Source organism: Suricata suricatta, chromosome 9 (assembly GCF_006229205.1).
Source record: "Suricata suricatta isolate VVHF042 chromosome 9, meerkat_22Aug2017_6uvM2_HiC, whole genome shotgun sequence".
Taxonomy (NCBI): domain Eukaryota; kingdom Metazoa; phylum Chordata; class Mammalia; order Carnivora; family Herpestidae; genus Suricata; species Suricata suricatta.
In genome coordinates this window covers 35867859-35892813 of record NC_043708.1, presented here as the reverse complement: position 1 = coordinate 35892813, position 24955 = coordinate 35867859, and the positions used below count along the sequence as shown (strand labels likewise).

Sequence of the window (24955 nt, the reverse complement as noted above, 5' to 3'; positions counted from 1 at the left end):
TCTGTGGTGCGGACCTTGGTGAGACAGTGAAACGATATAAAACCTGACGTGCTTTCACTCCAGGTCACCCCATGCCCTCCTGGGTGGGTTCCGTGGCACTGCAGCAACAGGCCCAGCTGAGGAAAAGGCTGCCGGGCTCGCCTCCCTGTGATCCCCCAGAGTGGCCACAAGGAGGCAGAGTGGTGCCATGGGAAGGTCACCAGCTTTCGCAAGAAACTGCCCGGAAGGGACTCGGCTCCTTAAGAACTTGCGGCCTTGAGTGAATCATTCTCTGAATTTCAATTTTTTTCATCTAGCAAATAGTGGGCGGGGTGGGAGGCGGGTGGGGAGAGCCCCGTAGGATAATTTGAAGTTTACAAAGAATGCGTGTAAAGCATCTAGCTCAGTACAGAATGTGTGTGTTCTGTCTCTTCAGCTTTATTTCGCATTTTCTCTTACACTCTGCAGGAACCCTACCAGTCCACCTCTTACTCAACCATTGTATTGGAGACAAATTATTTTACCACTTCCAACTTCCGTGTTCACATCTGTAAAAATCATAATGCCCTCCTTGCAGAATGATCACGAAAACTGAAGTTTCCCAGATAGAAAGCATCATCAGGGTGGCTGTCCGATTGCAGGTGTTCAATGTAAAGGAGGTTATTATTAAAATTATTATCATTGGAGAAAATGGCAAATAAAGAACAACAGGCAGCTAGTGTCCAGGACATTTCTTTCAATACAAATAAAACTTTACCAAATAACATATGTTGCAGAGGCCACTCTGGCTCATCCTCTCTTTATTACTAACCTGAAAATGGGGGCTAGATACACACTTGGCAATTTGTTTAAACAATGGTTCTTGAATTTTAACAAATTGTGAGGGTTCAATCACATCCAATATTTCTTCCAGCTCCCCAAGGAACATGACCTGTAAGCACATACAAAACACAAACATCAGGCACTTTGTTAAAAAATCCAAACGAATGATGAGGAGGAATGAGGGTCTGTAATGTTTTAAGAAAAATTTACACATAAAACCAAACAGGAAAAAATGAGGCATTGTCTTATGTTAGGTGCTCATTTCATAAAGCATTCACCAGAGGGTGCTTATTAAAAGCAAATTCCCTACAGCTGATTTCATTTACTTTGGAAAAATTACTCTACGCGCTACATCTATAGCACAGAACAGGGGCACTTACACCTTGTGGCAGGGCCCCGGGAAACAGCAATGTCCCTGGGGGTCTCCTCTCTATTGCCATCAACCTAGCATCTGGCCCCCACCCCCAACTCTTACTTTTCAAACAGTGGGAAAGCGGTCCTCCTGCATATGGATGGACAAAGGGCCGCAGCGGACCAGGCAGACATTTGCGGAGTCTTTACAGCCCCTGCTACGTGCTAGGTGCTCCCGTAGGACACGCCAGTTGGCAGGACACAGAGAGGGAGAGACACAGGTCCACCCACACGCAGGCACCATTTTAATCCCATCAGCAGGCACTGAGCCGATCCCTACACCTTCACAGGCTCACATACGCACACGTATGCGTGCACAACTGCCCGCCATAATGCACAACGATTCCCAGGCTCAGCACTACAAGAAACTGAGCTTTTAGGTCACAAAATGGAGCCAAATCAATAGCACGGTCGATTGTTTTAAATACAACGGAAAAATTACAGAGAAATAAAAAGGCTGCCTACTTAGGCATGAAAAAATCATTACCTTAGGAAAAAAATAACTATGCAATTAAAATATAACAAATGACAACATTTTCGTATCTTGAGGTGCATCGGGGCAGCAATATAGGGTTTAATTGGGTCTAACAGGTATTAAAAAAAAATCAGATGAGTTTCTAAAATTGTATACAGTAAGTTTTTGGAGAATTGAAACTGATTTGAAAAGGAAGGTATTTCTGTTAAAAGGAATACACAGTAGGCAGTAGACTCTTGCCATTTGTCAAGATACATAGAGAAGTTCTCCCAAAAGTTTCCCAAAATGTCAAACTAACCGCTGACCTTTCTGGTTGGGCCATATTCCACATAGAAGAGTGAGTGCAGGTCTGGCACTCAGCTAGGCTCACGTCTAAGCTAAGAGACTTACTCCCCTACTACGACCTCACATGGCACATGGCTCATCAGGTCTTGGCAAAAGTACAAATGACTGGAGTTCAGAAATTTGCAGGTGACTTCTGAAAAGCTGAAACTAGAGGTCTGCAACATAGTTTAGAATTGTACACGGTAAGATCCCATCTACTGGATCTTAAAATGGAGTATTTGGGCAGGCGGCTCTAGCATCAGCCTAGAGTAACCCCAAAGCCTCCACCCTATGAAGGGGCCACCAGAGCAATGACTCTGATAAAGCTACACGGTGGGGCACCTGACCAGAGCCCGACTTGGGCTTCCCTGGGACTGAGCAGAGTGTGATAAATCAGGGAGGCGGACTCTGGCCTAATCACTTCTGCTCAGAATCTACTCAGGCACGCAACTTCAGTTCTCCATGCTTCAGTTTTAAGACTGGCAAGATGTGAATATTTACAGTCCGTCCTGCCTTACAGAGATAAAATGAAGATGAGACGAGATAAAGTATTTTTACGCATACTTATCGGCTCAGAGCCTGCTGCTCTGCAAAGTATTTAGCAAGTTATTAACACACTGACATTAAGCACTTACCTCTTTTTGACTACATGTTTTAGGCCAAAATTTCATTAACCCCCTAATAACCTAAAACGAAAAGGAGAAAATCAACGGTACTTAATTGTTTACATATACTCTATGGAAAGTAGTCATTTTGAAGTCTTCTGAAATTATGGAAAAAAATACTTACTGGTTCTGTAAGTGAAGGATCTTTCTCTAGAAACTGTACTATGCAATATGCCAGCTGGAGAAACAGAAAAATGAAAGACAAAATTGGAAATGCTATACATACAAAAGGGCTCAAAGATGTATCAAAACTTCCCAAAAAGTTTCTAGGCTCTGGTTTTGGTAATTTCACGTTCAATTCAATCTAAAAATAAAATATATATAAAATGAAATAAAAAGCTACTTTTTCAAGCCAAAGATTGACACTAATAACACCCCAGAGGAATTTTGTTAAAAAAGGAAGACTGAGACATGAAGTATCCAGCTAATGAAAAGCAGAAATATCACAATGAGTACATTCTGAAAGCATCTCATCTACATACAGTCCAAGCTACATCTCATGGGCTTCCTTTCTCTCTTTGCCAACATCAACAGTGCTGGGTTTTCCTGCGGTTCCGGAAGAGTCCTATACGAAAGGCAAGCACTTACTAAACCTCCCGCTCACTGCCTAAAGTGGCCCGTGCAAGCGGAAGCAGCTTCCTGAGGAGATAAAAGGCCGTACCTGCCACAGTTAGAGCTGGGAGAAATGTCAAGTTTACATCTGAGGCTAGCCCATCTAGGTGAGAACTCTTGTATGCGATCCTGAGATGTGAGATCCCATTTCAAAAAGTAGAGGCAAGATTTGTAAAAGGGCTCGTAAAGATTTTTGGACAAGAAATCCACCCTTGTGAAACAACATTTTGATGGTGCTCTAAATTAGAAACATATGGACTAATTTTTCCTCGAAACACAGAATTTCACATTTAAAGAGGAACACTGCTCATAAAAATGTGTGACATTTTTATGCAAACTCAAAACATTCCCATTGGTTTGGAATACTAAAATTAAAATGCCACTACATCATTTATCTGTCCCCTAGGGACACGCGTACCATGCAAGGCAGTGTTAGCATGGAAACCAGACTTGGGACAAGACAGGGGATGCTTTTTAAAGTAATGGAGGCTAAAAATAAAAAGATGTGAAAATACTGATTGATTTGTTTACTTGAGAGTGTTTTCATTTGCCTGGAGAAAGGGAGACGGTGATAGTGAATTAACCAGGAGAGGGGGCAGAGAGCAAGTGACAGGCTAATGCAGATGAGGATGAGATCAAATGTTCCAGAACACTCAAAAATGATTACATGTCCAGAGATCTAAATCTGGAAAACACACACTTCATTCTACACGATGTATTCAGTATATAATTTTGTGCACTAGGCAAGTCATCAAAGTTCTCTGTAAAATGAGATGGCGGAACAGATGCTCCTCCCTCTTGAAAAAGACTCCCATGGTTTCCCCCGTGCATAGAAAACTCTTAACACACATTTTCATTTTCCTCGGGAAGTATTTTATACTTGAACAAGTTTTTAGATTTTTTTAAAAGGAAATATCAATCTCAAATATCAATCTCAAAGAAATAACAATCTCAAAACTTCAAAGTTTATAAACTTTTCATTTTGCTTCCAAAAGTACTTGCAAACAATTCTACCTGGGCATGGAAGAGTGACAGGCTCCTGACGGTGTGTAAAGGGATTAGCACTTTCACCAGAAACTGTTTGTGTTCTGCCTTAAGAGGTAAAGCAAAGCCATTGATAATACTAGGAAAAAGAAAAAGAAACATGAATTAGCAGCGTGACCACAACCAGCTGGACTGAGACCACCTGTTCATGCCAGGACCAGGTTAAATCAGAATCCGTTTCTATCTGGTCCAGGACAACCCAAACCCCACCCCGATGGCAGTACAGATTTCTGAGTTACTTCAAAGAGTACATTTAAGAAGGAAGGAAAGTAAAGGAAATTTGCTGATGATCTGATGATCTCCTAGCACAGGCTCTAAAACCGAGTCCAGTGATTCCGAGCAATAGAAAGCTCTTCTATCAAGGACTCTTTCTTCTTCCTTCCCCCTAAAACTGCTAACTTATGACCCTTTCCATTTGTAGACACCATTCCTGGAATTTCTTCTCAGACTCAGAATTCCACAGATACAGAGCCCGGCCAGGGAAAGTCACAGAGAAAACCATAGGACTCCACCTTCTCTGTCTCCTCCTGTTAGGGGGAGAGACTGAGTAATCACATTGCCCAGTTACATGAACCTCCCTTGTGTGTGGAAACCTACACAACAGCTGTCTCTTTCCAATTCATTCCATTCATCCAGTTCGACACCTGGGTACCTGGTTCCTGGGAAAATGGCAACCCTTCCAATTTATTGGAACTTGCTGTCCAAAGATATGGCCAAGGACAGGGAGCCTAGACACTAACAAAAATAAGGTGCTTTGGAGTAACTGGCCTGGCTGCGATCAGATGTACTGTCTCTGTAGGAATGAACAAACTGTTAGCTCTTGCAGTCATTCCAGTAGAATGAGCAATGCCTAACTGGGGAGCAAGGGGAAACAAGAAGTCACATCTCGTGGGGTCAGCTGGGAAAACGTGCTAAGGCACACAGGAGAGTACCCGATGTACATACAGCAAGAGATCTAGGTCAGAGTTGCCCTGTGCCATGTGAATCTAATTTGCAAAATGCTATTCACCTGAGCTTAGCAATTAGCTAAAAATGTGCTTACCTTCCTAATATTTCCAGCAGTTCAGCTACTCCGTTGAAGTGTTCCGTTTCATAAACAAACCTTTTTTAAAAAGAGAGAATAAAGTCAGTACACAATGTTCAAGTATCTGAGGTTTATTTAACACTTCTATAAAACCCCAATTTTACTTCTCCTCCCTGCCTCCCGCCCCCCACTTACCTTAGAAAAATATTGTTAATCTGTTTTCGGATAAATGCTCTAAGACCAAGAAATTTGCCATAAATTCTGTGTAAGACTGTTTTTAAGTAGTCCCGTTCCCGAGGGTCTTCGCTGTCAAATAGCTCCAAAAGCTGTTGTAAATGAAAGACAGAGTAGCTGTCAAAAGTGGTTTCAAGAAAGGATTTAGGAATTCTGCCACTTCGTGATTTAAAATCCCTCCCTTCTCTCCTTCCTCAAAAGTTTACTGAGTATCTATTATGTGCCAGGCACAGTGCTTGTGTTCGGAAATACAAAGATAAATGAGTCAGGTGACGGGCTTACATTCTAACGAAGAGATAGACACAATAATCATCATCATCGTAACAAGAGGGAACACAAATACTTAGCATGATTATCATGCAACTTTCCAAGCATGTTCAGCACTTTATAAGCACTACTTATATTAATCCTTCCCATAAGGTAGTTTTATCTCCACGTTACAGATGAGGAAATTGGGGCTCAGAGATGTAAGGCAACTTGCCCATGGTCTCACACTAATAAACGGCAGAGCTGGGATCTGAATTCAAGCAACTGAGGCCCTAGAGTCTATGCCCTCAGCTGCTGCACTCCTATAACTACCTACCTACTGAGCTTCTGTTCCAAATATACAGTTAAGATAAGCCTTCAGCTGTACCGAGCATACAGGTAAGTAACACAACCTAAAGCAAAGCCACCATCTAAAAGTCCCCAGTGATCCCGGCACTGCTCTCTTTGTAGAGCTTGGTTCTTATTGCCCAGGTGTGCTCACTTTGTAAATACTCACTGAGGTGAACATTTTTCATTTCTGTGTATATATTATACATGGGTAACATTTTTTCAATTTCTACTCGTTTGTCATCTAAAGTCAGTAACTGAATCCTGATAAGATATCAAGAGAAAAACTTGCACATGAGTGGTCATAGCAGCATGATTCACAATAGCCCCAAGTGGAAACAATCCTAATGTCCATCAACTAATGCAGAGATGAGCAAAATGTGCTACAATGGACCATTATTCAGCCATAGAAAGGAACGAAGTACTGACCCGTTACCACTTGGACGAACCTTTGAAAGATCACACCAAGTGATAGAAGCCAGACACCAAAAGGCCACAAATTGTACAATTCCATTTGTCTGAAATATATGGAGTAGGCAAATCCAGAGAGACAGAGAGCAGAATGAAAAATGTCTGCTAAGGAGTATGGTGTTTCTTTGCGGGATGATAACACACGTTCTGTGATTATATTGCAGTCATGGACACACAACTTAGTGAATATACTAAACAACACTAGATTGTAAACTTTTTTAAAGGGGCGAATTCATGGTATATGAATTGTATCTCAATGAAGCTTTTTTTTTTTTTTTTTAAATGACAGTGGGCAGGTTCCTCTAGCTTGGAGACTGGTTTGAGTTTTACAGAGTTCCTCATACACTCATTATTGTCACAATAAAAGAAGACTCACAGTTCATACTGAAGTTGACTTTACAGCCAAACATTTCAAAAGCATACTGACACTATGCAAATGAACACAGACTACCCTAAGTACCAAAAAAGCTATCAAGACATGCATAAGCTTGGTTTCAGGTGATTAAGACATGAGGCTGACAGCAGAAGAATAACTCAGTGGGCAGTAATCAAATAAATTATCTGCTCTTGTCTGGTGCTTTTCTTTGGACAAAAGACAAAGTTATAGACGAAGAACGGCCCTTCAAATAACGGCAGGAAGTACGAACTGAAGGAGAATCTTCAAAACTGGACAGTGACAGAAATGCAATTTTGGGCTTTACAACGTCAGCCAGCCATCGTCTGTCCATCCAAAAATCAAGTACCTCAAATAAATATGTCTGCCTATTAAGAGCCAGCCACTGGGCAAGGTGTCAGAGATCCAATGGTGAGCAAGACAGACACAATCAGCTTTCACAAAGCCTAGTCAAAATGAGAGAGACAGGTGAGCAGACAGCGTAAGTGGTTTAGGATGCTATATAAATACATAGCAGACAAATCTACTCTACTGGGGAGAGGTGGGGTGGTAGGAATGGCTTCTGGAGGAAGTGACATCCAGGCTGACCCATGAAGAAATCAGGAGGCTGAAGTGGAGGCAGAGTGCTCATGGCAGATTCAACAGCACATATCTTCACCAGCAGCCTATCAGAACAGAAGATGCTGTTAAGACAACTGCCATCTCTCTGTCCCATCAACCGTGAGGTCCATCAACCAACCAATCAATCTCCGCACATGCCACGAACAGTCCCTGTTACCACGTGCACGCACACTAGCGAAGAAAACCCGGAGCGCACAGGGAAGGCAATGAGCAAGTGAACTATACACTCTGAGAAAGAAAGGTATGTGGCCCCATATGTGAAAGGTCCCAGGGGCCCTGTATCTCTTATCTACCACACATACAAAATGATATAAGATCTCTAACCTACTCAGCCTACTCCTTGTTAATGGAAACAATTAACCTTTTAAGTTCTATTTTTTAATTTGGTTTCTATTTTTAAGTGTTGTAAAACTGTTTAATGGGTAATTTGCAACCAACACAAGAGAAAGTTTGAGGGGGTGTACTGTTAGCAAAACTTGAATCAACCATGCTTAAGAGTTTAACGAAAATAGGGGCGCCTAGGTGGCTCAGTCAGTTAAGTGTCCAACTTTGGCTCAGGTCACGATCTCATGGTTCGTGGGTTCAAGCCCCTCTGTGCTGAACACTTCTTCAGAGCCTGGAGCCTGCTTTGGATTCTGTGTCTCCTTCTCTCTCTGCCCCTCCCCTGCTCACATGCTGTCTCACTCTGTCTCTCAAAAATAAATAAATGTAAAAATATTTTTCAAAGAGTTTAATGAAAATATGATAACTAAGCAAAAATTATTTAATTTGTGTTTTTCATTAGGCCCTCAGAATACATGCATTACCAGGCATGTACCTTATGTCACTTACAAAGCCACAAATATTTTACATATATATATCTGTATTTATGATACTCTATGAGAAAGACAGACAAATTCCATCATATAAATTACCTTTCTGCTGCTCTAGTAGAACACCTTTGATGAGTTCATGAAATAAAAGACAAAAGAAAAAGTATAATAATGCACAGGTCGAAAAAAGGAGGAGTAGGATGAGCTCTGCTCTCCAAAACAGAAAGACACATTTGTGCTTAGTCACATATACACTCCCGACAAAAGAGTGATGAGAAATATAATCCCGCATCTGTAAATGCCCAGTGAGCAGCACTCCCTACAGTAGAGCAGGCAATTTGTTGTCAGAGAAGAGCTGGAGATTTTCCACGGTGATCACAGAGCAAAGAGAGACCTGTCAACACGCAGGCTCCTAGTTTACAAACGCAGCCTTCCTGAAGCTCACAAACAGGGATGAACTGCGCAGTGATTTAGCCAAAGAACCCTCTTTTGAACCTCATAATAAATCTCCAGTGACGTGAAAAGGGCAAAATGAAAAAGGCAGTTAGTGTCTCCCAATCAGACATGGGAGCCTGAAACTCTCTCCTGAGTCCTCCCTGAGATTAGAATAAAAGAATAAAAATGGAGGAAACCCATGGGGAAGAGAGGAATGGAGAGCAGATGAGACAAATTTACACATTTTTCAAAGATGGAAAGTGGATGGCAAGGGGTAACTATCTTAGGTTTCCTCTTTCCACTCTGCTAAGTGTTTTTCCATTCTGCCAGCAGGGAAAGTAGCCAGCAAGAAGCAAGCCAGTTCACACCAGAGAACCCTTAAAAGGCTTAAGAATTGAAGACACCAGATATATTTGATGGCAAGGGTGTGGGGAGCTAAAAACAGGAGGGCTGGTTGAAAGTTTGTCGAAAGAGTAACAAGCAGATCTCATGTCCTAAGCAGCAGACTAAAGATTTACAATCAAAATCTGGAAAGAATAAACATGCAAGTCTCTCCTCTTCAAGACACTGTACACATCTAAGTGAAACATTTATTGAAAGCAAAAGGATTACAGAAAACGGTATGCTGAAGAGTAAGGCCTTTGCCAGTCTCTCTGACTAAGCCCCCAAAACTCTGGACGAGGTAGGAGATACGAAGGTCCCTTTTGAGGGGCCTCAGCCTCAGCCTTTCAACAGCCTCAAGAGGAAACAACTATTGATACACTGATATTTGAGGGTCTGTCAATAAAAGAGCAAGGTCTCTGCCCATCATGCTAAGTGTCTCCCATTTGTGTGCACGTACGCGCATGCACGCACGCACACACACACACAGGCTCATCAATGGTTCTAAGAAGGCTCTGTGATGACTAACATGAAACTATGAAGCCAAAGACCACCAGCATTCTAACAGACAAGACAGAGACCGAAACAAACACTCATAAAGGCCTCAGAGGAAACAGCCACAAGGCAAGCAAGAAAACAAACCTAAATAAAGAAAAAAGAAAACTGCAAAAAAGAACTCATCCCCAGAAACAAACAAATCTACTGGATCCCAGAAACAAAAGTAGAGAAATTACAGATGAATATTCAGAAAATAAAAAGAACTTCTGGAAATTCAAGATCTAACAGAAATAAAATTTCAGAAGAACTGGAACATTACAATGAGCAAATCTATCCTGAAAGTTGAACCAAAGAAGATAGTATATAGAAGAAAGAAGATAACTAGAGGGTCCACCCAGAAGGTCCAACACATTCTAGACAGGCACAGAGAATAGGTACAGAGACACAAAAGTAAAGCAAATGAGATTATGTGAGGAAGAATTCATGGTAATTTTCCAGAAAATAGGAACACGAGTTTTGATATAGATAAGGGCCATTATGGTCTCTGCACAATTAATAAACAAAGACCAACGGCAAAATACATCACTTTGAATTATGTGGACACTGAGGACAAAGAATAGATTGCAAAAGCCGACAGAGAAGATAGGTCACTCTGAAGGATAAGGAGTCCCAGCGGGCGCAGGCCTTCTCAGCACCAGCACGGGAGGCAGAAGACAATCTAGAACTCCCTAAACGTCTGAGGAAATATGGGTTCTAACCCATGAATCTACACCTAGCCAAAATGTCAATCAAGTATGTGAGTAGAATAAAGACAGGTTCAGAGAAGCAGGTCCCCAAAAATTTACATCCCATTCATACTTTCTTAGGAAGCATCTAGAGGATGTAGTCAGCCAAAATCAAAGAGAGGGAGATAGGCAAGCAAAGATCCAGAGCAGAAGAAAGGCAAAGGGAAGTCCCCGGATGACGACAGTGGGCGCAGCCTAGAGGAAGCCACCGGTGCCAACTAGAGCAAGATGCCCAGGGCTCCAGCTCCAGGAAGGAGACTTCCAAGGACAACAATGGAACTACAGACCACAGATGTGGGGGCCAGGCGGAGAAAAGCTACTCACTGCTCTCAGAGAAGAACCAAAGGATGAACTAGTCATCAATACACAGGAAAGTAAGCATGTGAAAAACAAGGCAACTATTAATTCGAGGGGCTTAAAAAAAAGAAGTTCTACAGGAGAAGAAATGCAAATTACAACATAACATGCGCCTTGGCTGTGAACAACAGGTACACAAATACAAACACAACACTTTCATTAAACTTTGTAACATAACCACTTACCGATATATAAAGGAGGAGATAGGGAGACAGACATATAATGATTTACAGTAGGAAAAGATTTTAAAAATCAAGGAACAGCAGTATTAAGAATGCGATTTAGAGAAATGGAAATCCTACCAGGAAATACATATCAGGAAACAGCTAGAAGATTTGAATGTGGTTACCTCTAGGGATTGAGGCTTTGGTTTGGGGAAGGATGAGCAGAAGAGTGCTATTTCTCTCTATAAATCATATAGATATATTTGAATTATTTAATAGATATTACTTTCTTAATTAAAACTATTTTTAAAAATTAAGGCCAAAAGGTTTGAAACAAAATGCCCGACTGTCCTTTACCAGGATAAAGCAGCAATTTTTCTGCCTTCCATTCCATGTAAAGAAATATTAAATTCAGAGAATATCAGAAATGCTCTAGCAAACAATCAATGAAATTGGCACTGTAAAGGTTTTCATGTAAATGTTTTCATCCAAACTAAAACCAGGTCTCCAAATTTCTGGCTTTGTCTTTAACTTTAGCTATTCTGTAACCTGAGAAATGATTATCTCCCAAACACCTTTACCTTGACCAGGTAATGCACGTGGAGCAAAAGACCCAAAACCAAGTCACGAGAGCCAACAGCAGCCTGACTCCAGTTGAATGACAACAACTCAAGAGGACCAACATATGAAATGAGCTCATCTGTGGGCACCACTGAAAGCATAGTGGGGACAAGGGGTGAAACGGCTGCACAATGGAAGCTTCTAGCGTTTCTGACTTCAAAACTCTGATGGAAACTTAGAATAAAAATTTCAAGGGTGGAAGTCACACAAACATGAACAACTCTGCAAAGTCACATGCTTCTATTTTCTTCCTAATTGCAGACATTCTTCCCACAAACTAGAGAAGTCCACTGTTTTCTCCCTCAAGCATTCATTTTGACTGATTCAACAAAACCTTGTGATTTAAAATCTTAAGGTAATCAATTTGGTCAGCCATTTCAAGAAAGAGCTGTTACTCTACATAAAGATGAGGCAGAAACTAGCTACATAAATTGTGGGGCCCAATGCAAAAGGAGAATGCAGGGCTCCTTGTTCAAAAACTATTAAGAATTTCTGGGGCACCTGGGTGGCTCAGTGGGTTAAGCAACTGACTTTGGTTCAGGTCCTGATCTTGTGTCTCTTGAGTTCGAGCCCCATGCCGGGCTCTGTGATGGCAGTTCAGAGCCTGGAGCCTTCTTCAGATTCTCTCTCTCTTTCTCTGCCTCTCCCCCACTCACACTCTCTCTCTCAAAAATAAAAATTAAACATTAAAAAAAAAAGAAAACTATTAAGAATTTCAAGACCTTAACAGCAAAACCTTAACCCAAGAGCAGGGCCATCCTTGGCCCGGGGCCCATCTCATCACACAAGCTGAACCACCAGAAAGCTGACTCTGAATGCGGGAGTCAGAGCAGCAAAGCCTCTTGCCAAGGTTCTTCAGGTAGAGGCTGGATGGAATGAGGTGAAGAGGCAGTTTACCGTGCATCGGTGATGGCTACCTGATAAAATTCCTGACAGAACGAAATTCTCTCAAGTTCTATTTGCTACAGACTCAGAGAGAATGTAAACATTTTGACATATTCAAGGAACTCGTTTGGAAAATAGCTCTTTGTATTGGAGCTGAGACTCAAGGCCTCATGGCTTTCAGTTTAGAACTTAAAAAAATTTTAACAGGTTGGTGTGTGGCGTGTCCAATTTGTCTTCAGTCTTTAAAACACAATAACAAAAGGTCACTTTTAAGGACAGGGTAAATGATTTGCATAATTTGCATGATAATTAAGGCACCTTTCAGCTAAATATAAACTGCAAATGTGAAATACAAACTACTAAATCGCAGTCTCCAGCAGCACATGTATTTATGGGGACACTTGAATAGTATGTCTCTTAGCAACCACGGACTGCCTTTCAGATTTGCAGAGTGGTTGAAAGCAGTCTTTAGAAATATGCTACAAACTCTTACCACAATAATACACCCAATGAAATAACTCAAGGTTTGGCAACCCATTTTTTGGTTGGGTGGGGGAAGGAGAGGAGATCCTAAAGAAACCATTTTCCCAACCATCCTAACACAGATGAAAATTAGCCTTAATGGAAACAGACACGCGTGTTCCGTAAGCCTAAGTGAGCCTGCACGCTTCTAGCTATACGAGAGGCAGTGACTAAGTCTAGAATCAACATTGCCATCGACACAAGTGTACTATGTAATCAAGTGACTCTCTTGATAAATCTGACAGCTTTCTTTTATACTTAGATTAAGTATAGATGAAATGCTAAAGGTTACGTAAATCTAGATTTAATAAAAATTACAATAAAATTAAAAAAAATTTTTTTAATGTTTTTTACTTATTTTTGAGAGACAGCGAGAGACAGCACGAGCAGGGGAGGGTCAGAGAGAGAGGGCGACACAGAATCGGAAGCAGCTCCAGGCTCTGAGCTAGCTGTCAGCACAGAGCCCCACATGAGCCTCAAAACCCACGAACCATGAGATCATGACCTGAGCTGAAGCTGGATGCTTAACCAACTGAGCCACCCAGGTGCCCCAAAAATTACAATGAAATTTTTTTTTTTTTTTTTAGAGACAGAGAGAGACAGCATGAGTAGGGGAAGGTCAGAGAGGCAGGGAGACACAGAATCTGAAGCAGGCTCCAGGCTCTGAGCTAGCTGTCAGCACAGAATCAGATGCGGGGCTCGAACCCACAAACTGTGAGATCATGACCTGAGCTGAAGCCGGAAGCTTAACCAACTAAGCCACCCAGGTGCCCCAAATTACAATGAATTTTAAGCAAGCCACTTAGTCATAAGCATTCTTAAATAAAAAACAGCAAACCCTTCAAAGATACAAGTCACAGAGAGTTCTGTCTGGCCTGTACAGAAATCTGGATTTCTGGGTTCTCTTGACCTTTCGAGGTCACCACTGACTCCTTCCTGTCACACTCAGTCTACTTCATTTTGTATCACTTGTCTGGCCTCAGTGAAGAGTTAGATGTGCTATCCTCTACTTCTCACCTATTTTTTTTAAGCTTATATATTTGTTTTGAGAGAGAGAGACAGAGAGTCAGAGAAAATCCCAAGCAGGCCCACGCTGTCAGCACAGAGCCAAGGTGGGGTTCAATCTCATAAACAGTGACCTGAGCCGAAATCAAGAGTCAGACACTTAACTGACTGAGCCACCCAGGCACCTCTGCTTCTTCTCACCTATTACAAGTCTATGCTCCTGGCACTAACACACATTCACGTCTTACACTGGAAGAAATAAATTGGTCAAATGAATCCAAGGACAGGAGAGACCACATTTAACATTTGAAAAAAATCTCAATAGCTAGAGTCCAGGTTTTTTTTTAATTTTTAGAATGATAAAAGTCGAATTTCAAAAAAATTCACAACATGGGGGTTAAGATGTTGATATACAAACAGTATGTGACTTCACGGACTGCGGCTATTCTAGAAAATATGATGAAAGAAGATTCTCCAAACAAGAACTGATCCTAATAAAAACAGTGGCGGCGGCGGCAGCAGAACGTTTACTGAGTGCTTAGTATTGTCGGGAACTGTTCTAAGTGCTGATGCATGTATTCACTTCTGAAATCTCCAAAACAGCCTCTCAACAAAACTTCGATTATACTGCGGATATTTTGGATCTACTTTCCAGATGAGGAAATAGAGGCAAGACAGTTATATAACTTGCCCAAGGTCACGCACTAAAAAATGTCAGAGTCTGAATTCAAACTAGTCTATCCACTTCACCACTAATCAATACTGCTTCCTGATGAGGAAGGAAAATGAATAGCATTGAAAAAGGTTCTTGGGCAACAACAGAAGCTTTCCACTGAGCTTCAAATTAAAAAAAAAATTTTTAATGTTTTTTATTTTTGAGAGACAGAGAGAGACAGCACGAGCAGGGGAGGGTCAGAGAGAGACACACACAGAATCTGAAGACAGGCTCCAGGCTCTGAGCTAGCTGTCAGCACACAGCCCAATGCGGGGCTCGAACCCACGAACCGTGAGATCATGACCTGAGCCAAAGCCTGACGCTTAACCGACTGAGCCATCCAGGCGCCCCAGAGCTTCAAATTTTAAAGGACACATACAAGTGATGAAAACTAATTTAAGCATAAGTGAACGGTGTCATCTTACAAAAAGTCGTAGCAAGGCTATGCACAGAGTCAGCTCAGGGTGATGAAAAATGCAATGCAACACAATGAGCATTATGAAAGAAATCATTTTATTTATTAAATAAAATTTAAAAATTATTAATGTAATTAGAACTTTTACTATTATTACTGATTATAACATATATGTTCATTACTTTTTAAATGTAAAAAATTGAGAAAATATAAAAATTAGAAAGTAACGATCTTTACACTTCATCACATTCTACCAGACAATTTAACAATTTGGTATATCACCTTTCAAAACTTTTAGTGCATATGCAAATACTCCTTTTCCCTAAAATAACAGGCTCAGATTCAAAAACATCATACTGTTCCATAATATACATGTTTCACTTAAAAACAGATCAGCTCTATCTCATTCCTTCTACAAAGGATGAATATACCATTATATGAATGTCCATAGTCTATTCAACTAATCCCCTACTGAGGAACATTTAAACTGCTTCCAATTATTAACAGTGATGTGTTCGTCATCCTTGTACATATATCTTTGTGTCCATCCTGACTTTCTCATGGAACTGCTCGGTGGATAAAATTTAAGCCAGTAGAATACATGTATTGGTACATTTTTTATGGTTGATACTTTCCACTCAAGTCTCCGCTAGGTTCCAGTCTCCTGTACCCATGCCACACTGTTTCAATACATGTACCTTTATAGTTTTAATATGGTGCATTCATAGGTTTTAATATCTAAGAGGTAAAAGCATCATTGGTTTTCTAATTTAAATATTTATTTCATGAAGTCTAAAATTTTCAAATAAAGAAACTACTGAAATTTTAATGAGAACTACACTAACTGTATAAATTAACTTGTGATTCTATGGCTATCCTTATGATAGCAAGTTTGCCATCTAGGAATATGTCATCTGTTCAAGCCTTCTTTGCAAAAATTTAAGTTTCACATTAACTTTCTTAAAAAGATGTTTATTTATTTTGAAAGAAAGTGAGTATGCTCACATACTTGTGAGCAAGTAGGGGAAGGGTGGGGGACTGGGGGGGAGAATCCCAAGCAGGCTCCTGGCAGTCAGTGTGGAGCCCAACATAGGGCTTGAACTCACAAACTGTGAGATCATGATCTGAGCTGAAATCAAGAGTTAGATGCTTAACTGACTGAGCCACCCAGGCGCCCCTCACATAAACTTTTAAATTTCATTTCAAAAGGTGAAGATTTTATTTTATTTATTTATTTTTTAAGCAGGCTTCACACCTAGCACAGAGCCCAATGCAGGGGTTGCACTCATGACCTTGAGATCAAGACTTGAGTTGAAGTCAAGAGTCAGAGCTTAAGTGACTAAGCCACCCAAAGAGGAGATTTTAAAATTAATATTGGAATCAAAAATTAAGATAGACTACTAATGTAGGTAATCAATATAATATGAAGGAGATATAAAAAGAAGAATGAATATTTAATGAGCAACTACTATAATCCATGTATGATACCTGCAGTTTCTATAAGCCATATCATTTTATCATCCTAACAACCCTACTTGTTAAAATTTGTTGTAAGAGAGGTCACCATTATAGCCATTTTATAGACGAAAACACTGAGGTTCAGAATAGTAAAAAAAGTCTGCCCGGGTTTTCAAGTACATGCCTACGACTGAAGGGCGGAAGCCTGGCTTTGTATCCATAGTGCCAAGTCAATCGTCAGTTTGCATATGCGTCCTATTTACTTAAACCTTATTTTTTTGTTACCTCACGTTGCAAATGAGGAGACTCAAGCTTGGACAGCAAGTGTATTAACTGGCTGAAAGCCACACTGCCAAGTAGGCAGAAAAGCCTATTTTAACGCATTTCCTTCTTACCCCACAGTGCATATTCTTAGCCCTATAGTCTACTACTTAGAGTACACAGGGGAGTCAGGATGCAAATCCACAGCTTGCTAACTTTCCTTCCACTACATCATGCTAAAATAGCTCAATTCTTAATTTTGCTTTTGTCTTCACGGACGGGAGAAACAGGAATCAAAACAGATTGTGAAGAACACAGCTAGCTACTATAGAAAATAGGTTGAAATCTCGCGGCTAGAATAAATTAGGTCTAACTAAATAAAAAAGTTTTAAGTTGAGATGACCAAAAATTCCTTCTGAGATCTTTTGAGAATCTACAGAGAATAAAAAAATCTGCTCCAAGAAAAGGAATGCGGTAAATGTCATCCTGATTTGCAGAAGGGAAAGGTAGGAGGGTTCCCATGTTGTAAGAAAACCAGGCTTAGGCACAAAACACGCCAGGACTAGGTGGCGCCACAGGAGGCTGTGGGGAGAGGAACAAGCAGGGGGAGTGGGAGTGTAAATAATGAATGAGCGGACTCCACGGTACGTACACACACACACACACACACACACACACACACACACACACACACACACACGAAGGAGCCGCCAGCTCCGGGGCAGTTGAGGCATGGCAGCAGGAGGACGAGGAGGGTGGATGGGTGCAGAGTGGAATCACCAACAATGCCTTGGGCTCCAAAAGGCCACATACGTCCCCAGTTGGAAACAAACCTCCCAGGAAGGGGGCTCAGGAGAATGACACAGGGGATTGCGACCCCACTCCTACCAGGTGCTGGGATCCAGGGAAGTCATCAGCACACTAACAGGTAGGAGAAGGGGCAGGAGGCCAACAGTGCAGGTTACCAGCACGAATGAAGGGTTTTCTGAAAAATGGAGGCTAATCAGGACCCAGAGCTTATCCCCAACATGACAGTTAATGCTCCGGTTAGTCAGTGGGGTTACTGATTCTGCCAGAACCCTGCGTGTCCCTTTCCTGACTGATTCAAGAACTGCGGGGAGTTCGTCAACAGATCCAGCAGAGGGACGGTAAAAAAGGCAAAAGTTGTAAAAATGAGGCAAGGGCTGAAAACAAAGTATAAGTACACGGACTTCACTTAATTTCTTGTCTCTGGAAAAACTTGGCGACAGATGATCAGTCACATGGTTTGTAAGTACTTAGGGAATCATTACCAGTAAAGAGCAGGAGCCCCCACAAGTTCACTCACGTCCCAGGGCAGATGAACAGCGTTCCCTTTTCTGATAAAGTCTCAGGGCCCATAAATGAGGGGCTGCTGTAAGCACAAAGTCCTGGCTTTTACCGCAGCACCTGAGAAAGTCTCTACACTCTCCTTATGAACAAAATTTTAAAATGTGAGAAGAATGATGACATCCTAAAGTAAATTTCTCACGGTTTAAGGATGGAATTCAAAGACTGTCGATGAATGAATCTGTGCTAAAATAAAAGGAAGTTGTTAAAGGCATGCCAAAGGCCTCATCATCAGTGCTGGCTGTTTTAACAATTTCAATCAATGACCTGAGATGAAGCCAACAGCTATTAGCAGAGTTAAGAAAGTCACAGATGTGATCGAGATGGAAGGCACAATGAATACGGTGGATGACAAGCCCAAGATACAGGAAGACTTCAAAAGGCTGGGGAGAAATGATATTCTGCAGAAAAACATGTCAAATCCTACAGCAAATTGTACGATGAACGAGAACAAGCGAAAACATGGCTTTACATTATGCATAAAGTTAAATTAGAACTCCGTTAAAGACCACAAGTTAACGTAACTTGTGTTAACATAAGTTAACAGCACCAGGGAACAGCAAGAAGAGCTAATGTGACTTCCTCTTTAAGAACCCTGGCACCCACGGAGAACCCAATTCCATGCTGGGCTGGACTGACCAGGCTCAGGGCACTATGTTCTGACAGACAGAAGACTTCCAAAACTGACAAATGAGACCAGTCCACAGAACTAAAGACTCGGTCTAGAACAGAGAATGCATACTGACAGCGGCTCGGCTAGGATCCAGAAGGCAGATGGGCACAGTTCATCCCAAACAGGAGTTTAGAACTATTAGAAAATTTCACAATCTGGATTTCGGTTTCTCTTGAGGAAGGAAAAAAAAGTCTCCCAATAACTCAAAGAACAGGGGTATCCAAAGCTCCCTTTAGTAGAAACCTGTCTACCTCCTATTATCTGACACCTGGCCACCATACTTACTATGAATGAGCCTATAAGCATTAGAGTTGCAACTGCTCTTCTAGGGAAAAGAGCCAAGAGGCCGTGTTCTAAGACCTGCAATGTGATGTCCGAGCTAGTGAGTAGTAAAGGACTGTCCTGGGGAAATAAGACCAGGAAGTACAAGGTATAGGGAGGTTCAATAAAAAGAGAACTTTCTAACAAAAACAGGACAATGTGCCCAAGCATATAGTGCTTCTTCAGTAAAAAAAATAAATGGGAGTCACCGCTTTTCAGGGTTCAAAGGAGACGAATTCACTGGGTAAAGAACGAGAACAGACAATCCAGAACGTCCCTTCAATCTGGGTTTCTCTGAAGTTTTAATCTAATGAGCCTTATTAACCTCAGCACCCCATCTACCATGAAGAGCACACCATGCTGGGCCTTGCGGGCTTTCTGTGTAAGAAAACTGTCATAGTAAGCTCAGAGTTCTTACTGTTTCCATGTCAACTGAGCACAGGTTTACTATCTGATCCTCTTGGGTATTTTAATTTACCACAAACATACGGAAACCTTAATGTTTCATTAGTGTTGACAAGTGAGGACTACTCCTGCCTTGAAGTCATTCCAGGTTATAGACAGGGGAGTCACAAGGAGTCATTCATCATGGCATAATGGACAGAAAACCAGAATAGGAAATGTGCTTGGGAAAACTTGATAATCTTCCAAACCTTAGTGTATTCATCTGTAAAATGGGACTAAAATTTAGCTGTGTCTATTCAAGACTGTTGTATGGATTAAATTAAATAACGCATGTAAAAATGCTCTGACAATTATATGGTGCTATATAAATGCAAGGACTTTCAATACAAAACACAGACCGATCATGTGTTGCTTTTTTGTTTAAAATGCATTTTGCCTCCTTGCTAGAAGACTCTGGATCAGTCTACCTATTTACCCAATGAATGTTCCATGTATCCACCGATTTACCTACCTCTCCATCTCTATCTCAAACCTCACTTTTCCAAAGCCTCTCAACCTAATATATCCAGAATTCTAAATGTATTGATTTAATTAGGAGGGGAAATGAGGTCATCACAAAGGCTATCAACCTTTATCCAGGAAAGGGACAAGAAGACCAACTGCCTGCTAAAATAATGTTTTAAATTTTAAGTTCTGCTTACTGGCTCACTAGGAAATAGGTAGATTCTTTTCTAAATGAAGTGCTTAGAAATCACTCAGAAAGGAGCTACAACAGTCCATACACCAGCTGGCTCAAGTACCCATTTTTACAGATGAATGTCAACAACAGGAGTAAGATGTTACCTAAAAATTCACTGTCCTGAACATTCCCAAGTCCCACGTAAGAAGGAAGATGTGATCCATAGTTACAAAATATAAAATGGCAAGTCAAGAATATAGACCCTGAGAAGTTCCAAATAGATAGGTGAGAGTTTATCCCTTTAAGGGAATTTCAAAGTGTCGAGCTTTGCCATTTCCTACTGTGAAAGCTCACCAGTATCTGACTTTGATTATTTATTGAAGGTTATTTCTGCTCAAGGCCATGCTTATTCAGTTTTAACAGACCTAAGCAATAGTTCTTTAAGAATCCTTATGTAAATAGGAGTTTTCAAGCTACATAAAGTTTCATACAAACCAGAGTTATATTAATGAAATTCCTTTATAATTAAATTTTAAGCAAGAAAACTGCAGGGATTTAGGCATTAGCATTCCTTGTTATTTAAAATGTAATTAATTTCCAGCAATAAATTAAATAATAAATTACAGAGATGCCTATAGCTTTTAAAGGGTAATAATGGAAACCAACATATATATATATAGAATATCTTTGTTTAAAAGGTAATATAACTGTCATTGAAAGATTTTTTAACAATCAAGAGAAAAGGATATAAAGTCTTATCTACTGAAAAACAAATTCGGGCAACCAGAAAAATTTGCTTACCTGTAAAACAAATTTCTGATCTATGTATTTTTTGGCAATGCTGGGTTGGAATTCTTGGCTTTCCAAAAATCGTATGAAAAATTCATATACAAGCTGCAACAAACAGATTATAATTAATTTCAAATTACAATTCACTGAGCACAGTATCAAAAACCATAAACAGCCTGTAACACTAAAACTGACAGGGTTTAGAAAACTGAGTTTTAGTATCAATTACAAGCTATGCTAGCCTTTCTTGTGGCTCAAAGTCGCTATTATGTTTTTTAAATTTTCAAATTAAAAATCTGATTATACAGCCAAACAAAGCAAATAAAAAGCCCCCACAACTTCCCCACTTAGAGATAACCACTGTCAACTACTTAATGTAGAAGTCCTGATTTTTCTCTACTTCTACAACATATCAGTGAACTATAAATATATTTTATATACTTTTCAAACTACTTTTACCATCTAAACAATATATTATGTACAATTTATGTCAATAATAACTAAGCCATCATTCTTAGTAGCTATAAGCAGTCCATTATACATAATTTTCAAATAATTCCATTATTCATAATCAATTTAACCAATCTCCTATGCTTCAACATTTAAATAGCTTCTCAATTACTTCTCTATCAAATTATGCCACAATGTATATTATGTAATATACATCAGTGTGCAATTTGCTCAATTATTGAATGAGAAAATATTTCTAGAAGTACAAATGTTACTGCAAAAGATATCCAAACATTTCAGAATTTTCAACATTTACTGCCAAATTTCCTTTCAGAAAATGTATGGCAATTTACACTCCTCTAGGTAATGTATGATGGTTTAGCAGAAAACTCTTATCTACAAGGTATGAGAATATTCTCATCTGGAGAATCAATCGCAAATAACTGTTCTGATAAACAGCAGAAGATCACTGTTTATATTCTTTGCAACATAAATCTATGTTAAAGTACACATGAGATCCTGGTATAATATACAACAGCATATAAAAAACAGAACTTGTAAGGCACAGACAGATACTGGCTTGGGAGTCTAGCTCTGTCCCCTACTAACTGTGTATCCCTAAGCATTAATTTCTCTAAAAGTATGTTTCTTCGACTGAATAATGGGGATGATGATCCCTAAGATTAAATGTGATAATATATATAAAGCGTTACGCACAGTAATGAATACATATCACTGTATCACTACTACCTAAAATCGCAGTCTCAAACGTTTTTAGTCCATCTCCTTTACATTTAAAAATGACTGAAGACTCCAAAACCTTTTGTTTATATAATGTGAAAGAATATATATTTGTACATATATCAAGTCAGAAATACACACTGAGAAAATTTCAAATACGTATTTGTTATTTCATTTGAAGACAATGTATTACACACTAACATAAATAATGGATGTTTGTGGAAAATAACTTTTCCAAAACAATTACTGACAAGCATTATTTTTTATTTTTAAAAAATCTCTTTAATTGCATATTAGAAAACAGATTAATATCTGCTTCGGTATTCAATCCATTGTGACATACTGTTTTAACTGAAGTATATCAAGAAAATCAAGCCTCACGCAGATCTTACAGTAGGAAAAAGGATGAATATTTTCATAGTAGCTTCACATAATTGTGGATATTCCTTTTTGATACTACACCAAAACTCAACAGTTGTTTCTTACATAATTGTACTGCAGAATCTGAAACCAAAATCAATGAATTTTTCATGCTCTGTTAAACTAAATTCCAATCATCTGTCATACACTTTGAATGGATCTTTACCATGCACGGTTTCCTAACACCATTTCCTGGAAAATACTGGTTCACTGAGTTAGGCATTTTTCAAATGGTGATGAATTTTATTATATAGTATCAAAAAAGTCACATTCCTTAGTAGCTCCAATTTCATCAAAAAGTCTAAATTTTAATTTAGCTATAAAAAAGTTCAGCAGAAAGATGAAAGTTTTCCAAAATTCCATTTCTAAATTTTGCTGGAAAGCAAACTTAATCAGTGGTGGTGACGGTTTTGTCTATTTTCAAGAAAAACATCTACCAAATACCCAAGTTGGAACAAACACAGTTTGTCAGACCTTCCTGTAAGTAAAAATGATTATTACATTTTAAAAAAGCTAGTTTAGCTTGTAGCTCAAACAATCACATAAATGCTTTAGCACACAAGACAATCAGTACACTTCAATATGTAGTCACTGGGCTTTATGCATACTTCGTGATACCACTGTGTCACGAAGAATATTTTTTTTAAATGTGGACTCGAAGGTCAAGATGTAATAATATTTTATTTAATAATTGTTGCTGCTTCTCCAAAAACATTCTTAATTGAAATTGGCTTTTTTTAATTGTCAATGCATGTCAGTGAAGAATACCTACTAAGTCAATTTGCCACAACTGCCTTGATTTGTGCTAAGGTAGCAGCAATTTCAACCACCAAAGCTTTTGCAAATAGGATTTCAAACGTCAATACAATGAAAACAGCAAATAGCATGGTATTATAAAACCAGTTTTGACTTTGCAGGCCTGAATATCAGGTCTCAGGGTCCCCCAAGGGTCTGCTGATACCACTAACCTAAATGCATCATACCTGACCTTACCTACGACTTTAGACTCTAACTTAACACTTAAATTAGATATGCACATTAGGATTTTACTTTAAAATAAAAAACTGTTTTTCTCTTTGAAATTCTGAATTCAGAAAAACTTCTTGCCCAATGATCTGAACACTATCAAACTGTACTTTAAAAAAAATTTTTTTACTTATTTTTGGAGAGAGAGAGCACACGTGCTTGTAAGAGCAAGGGTACGGGGGACAGGGAGAAAGAGAAAGAGAGAGAGAATCAATCCCAGGCAGGCTCTGTGCTGTCATCCTACACTAAGTTTTCCACTCTCTTTTACAAATAGAATGTCAGTCTTATTCAAATAACCATAAAAGGGCGTTTAATTCCACAAAGTGGAGAGATTCTCAACTTGCAGGCCTGACTTGTGGGATGGCAGGACTTTCCAGCAAGACTGGCAAAGTGCTCTCTCCCCTCTGGTCCCTTGAAAGCAGTTATGGTTTAAAACACTTAGGTGGAAACACCTCAGACACATGTATTAATAAGTATAAATGTTCTCTACACTTATGAGACAGATTTTTACATCAGAATCAAAAATCTCTCTTGGATTTCCAAAGGGAAAGACAAAGTGGGGACTGAGAATAATTTACTTTTCAAGCTCAAATAAGAAAATTCTCCAAGGAACATGAATAAAAAGACTTTAGCATTTCTATTTTTCAGTCTCAAGTGTAAAGGCACTAAAAACAATCCCCTAATTATAAAATGAAAGTCCTGCAAAATCATATTCTACTGGAAATACAGATCCAAATACAGAAAATACACAAAGAATAATCATGGTCAGTGTGGAATCACAGTTTAAAAGATACCAATGCAGATAACAGAAAAGATCAAATAACCTTTGATATATTTAAGCTAAACATGTGTGGATTTAAACATTTTTCTATTTTTAAATATCTCCAAAAAGCCAAGATTTGTTATGAGTAATCTGGTATGGCCCACAAATTAAAATCAGACAAGATGTGTGCAGAGGCAGTCTACCCAATAACCGCGTCTCAATGCAATTTGGTTGTGCTCTACTATTACCAGATATCCGGTAATGAATGCTGTGCTTCCTTATAAAATGTGGTCCACAACAAGAAGCATGCTGCCAATGCTGGAGCTAACCAAAAGT

General features: G+C 39.6%; 1 protein-coding gene across 3 annotated transcripts in view; it reads right to left on the bottom strand.

Moving 5' to 3' along the window:
• Positions 1 to 24955, bottom strand: part of PPP2R5E (protein phosphatase 2 regulatory subunit B'epsilon) — a 144696-nt gene that overhangs the window by 15862 nt on the left and 103879 nt on the right. For all 3 annotated transcript variants that reach the window (XM_029950548.1, XM_029950547.1, XM_029950546.1), the window contains exons 5-11: positions 21232 to 21324; positions 5552 to 5682; positions 5375 to 5434; positions 4303 to 4411; positions 2801 to 2854; positions 2647 to 2697; positions 791 to 910 (exon numbers count right to left, since the gene is read on the bottom strand). In XM_029950548.1, the coding sequence (XP_029806408.1) occupies positions 791 to 910; positions 2647 to 2697; positions 2801 to 2854; positions 4303 to 4411; positions 5375 to 5434; positions 5552 to 5682; positions 21232 to 21324 (618 nt within the window). The remainder of the gene's footprint in view (positions 1 to 790; positions 911 to 2646; positions 2698 to 2800; positions 2855 to 4302; positions 4412 to 5374; positions 5435 to 5551; positions 5683 to 21231; positions 21325 to 24955) is intronic.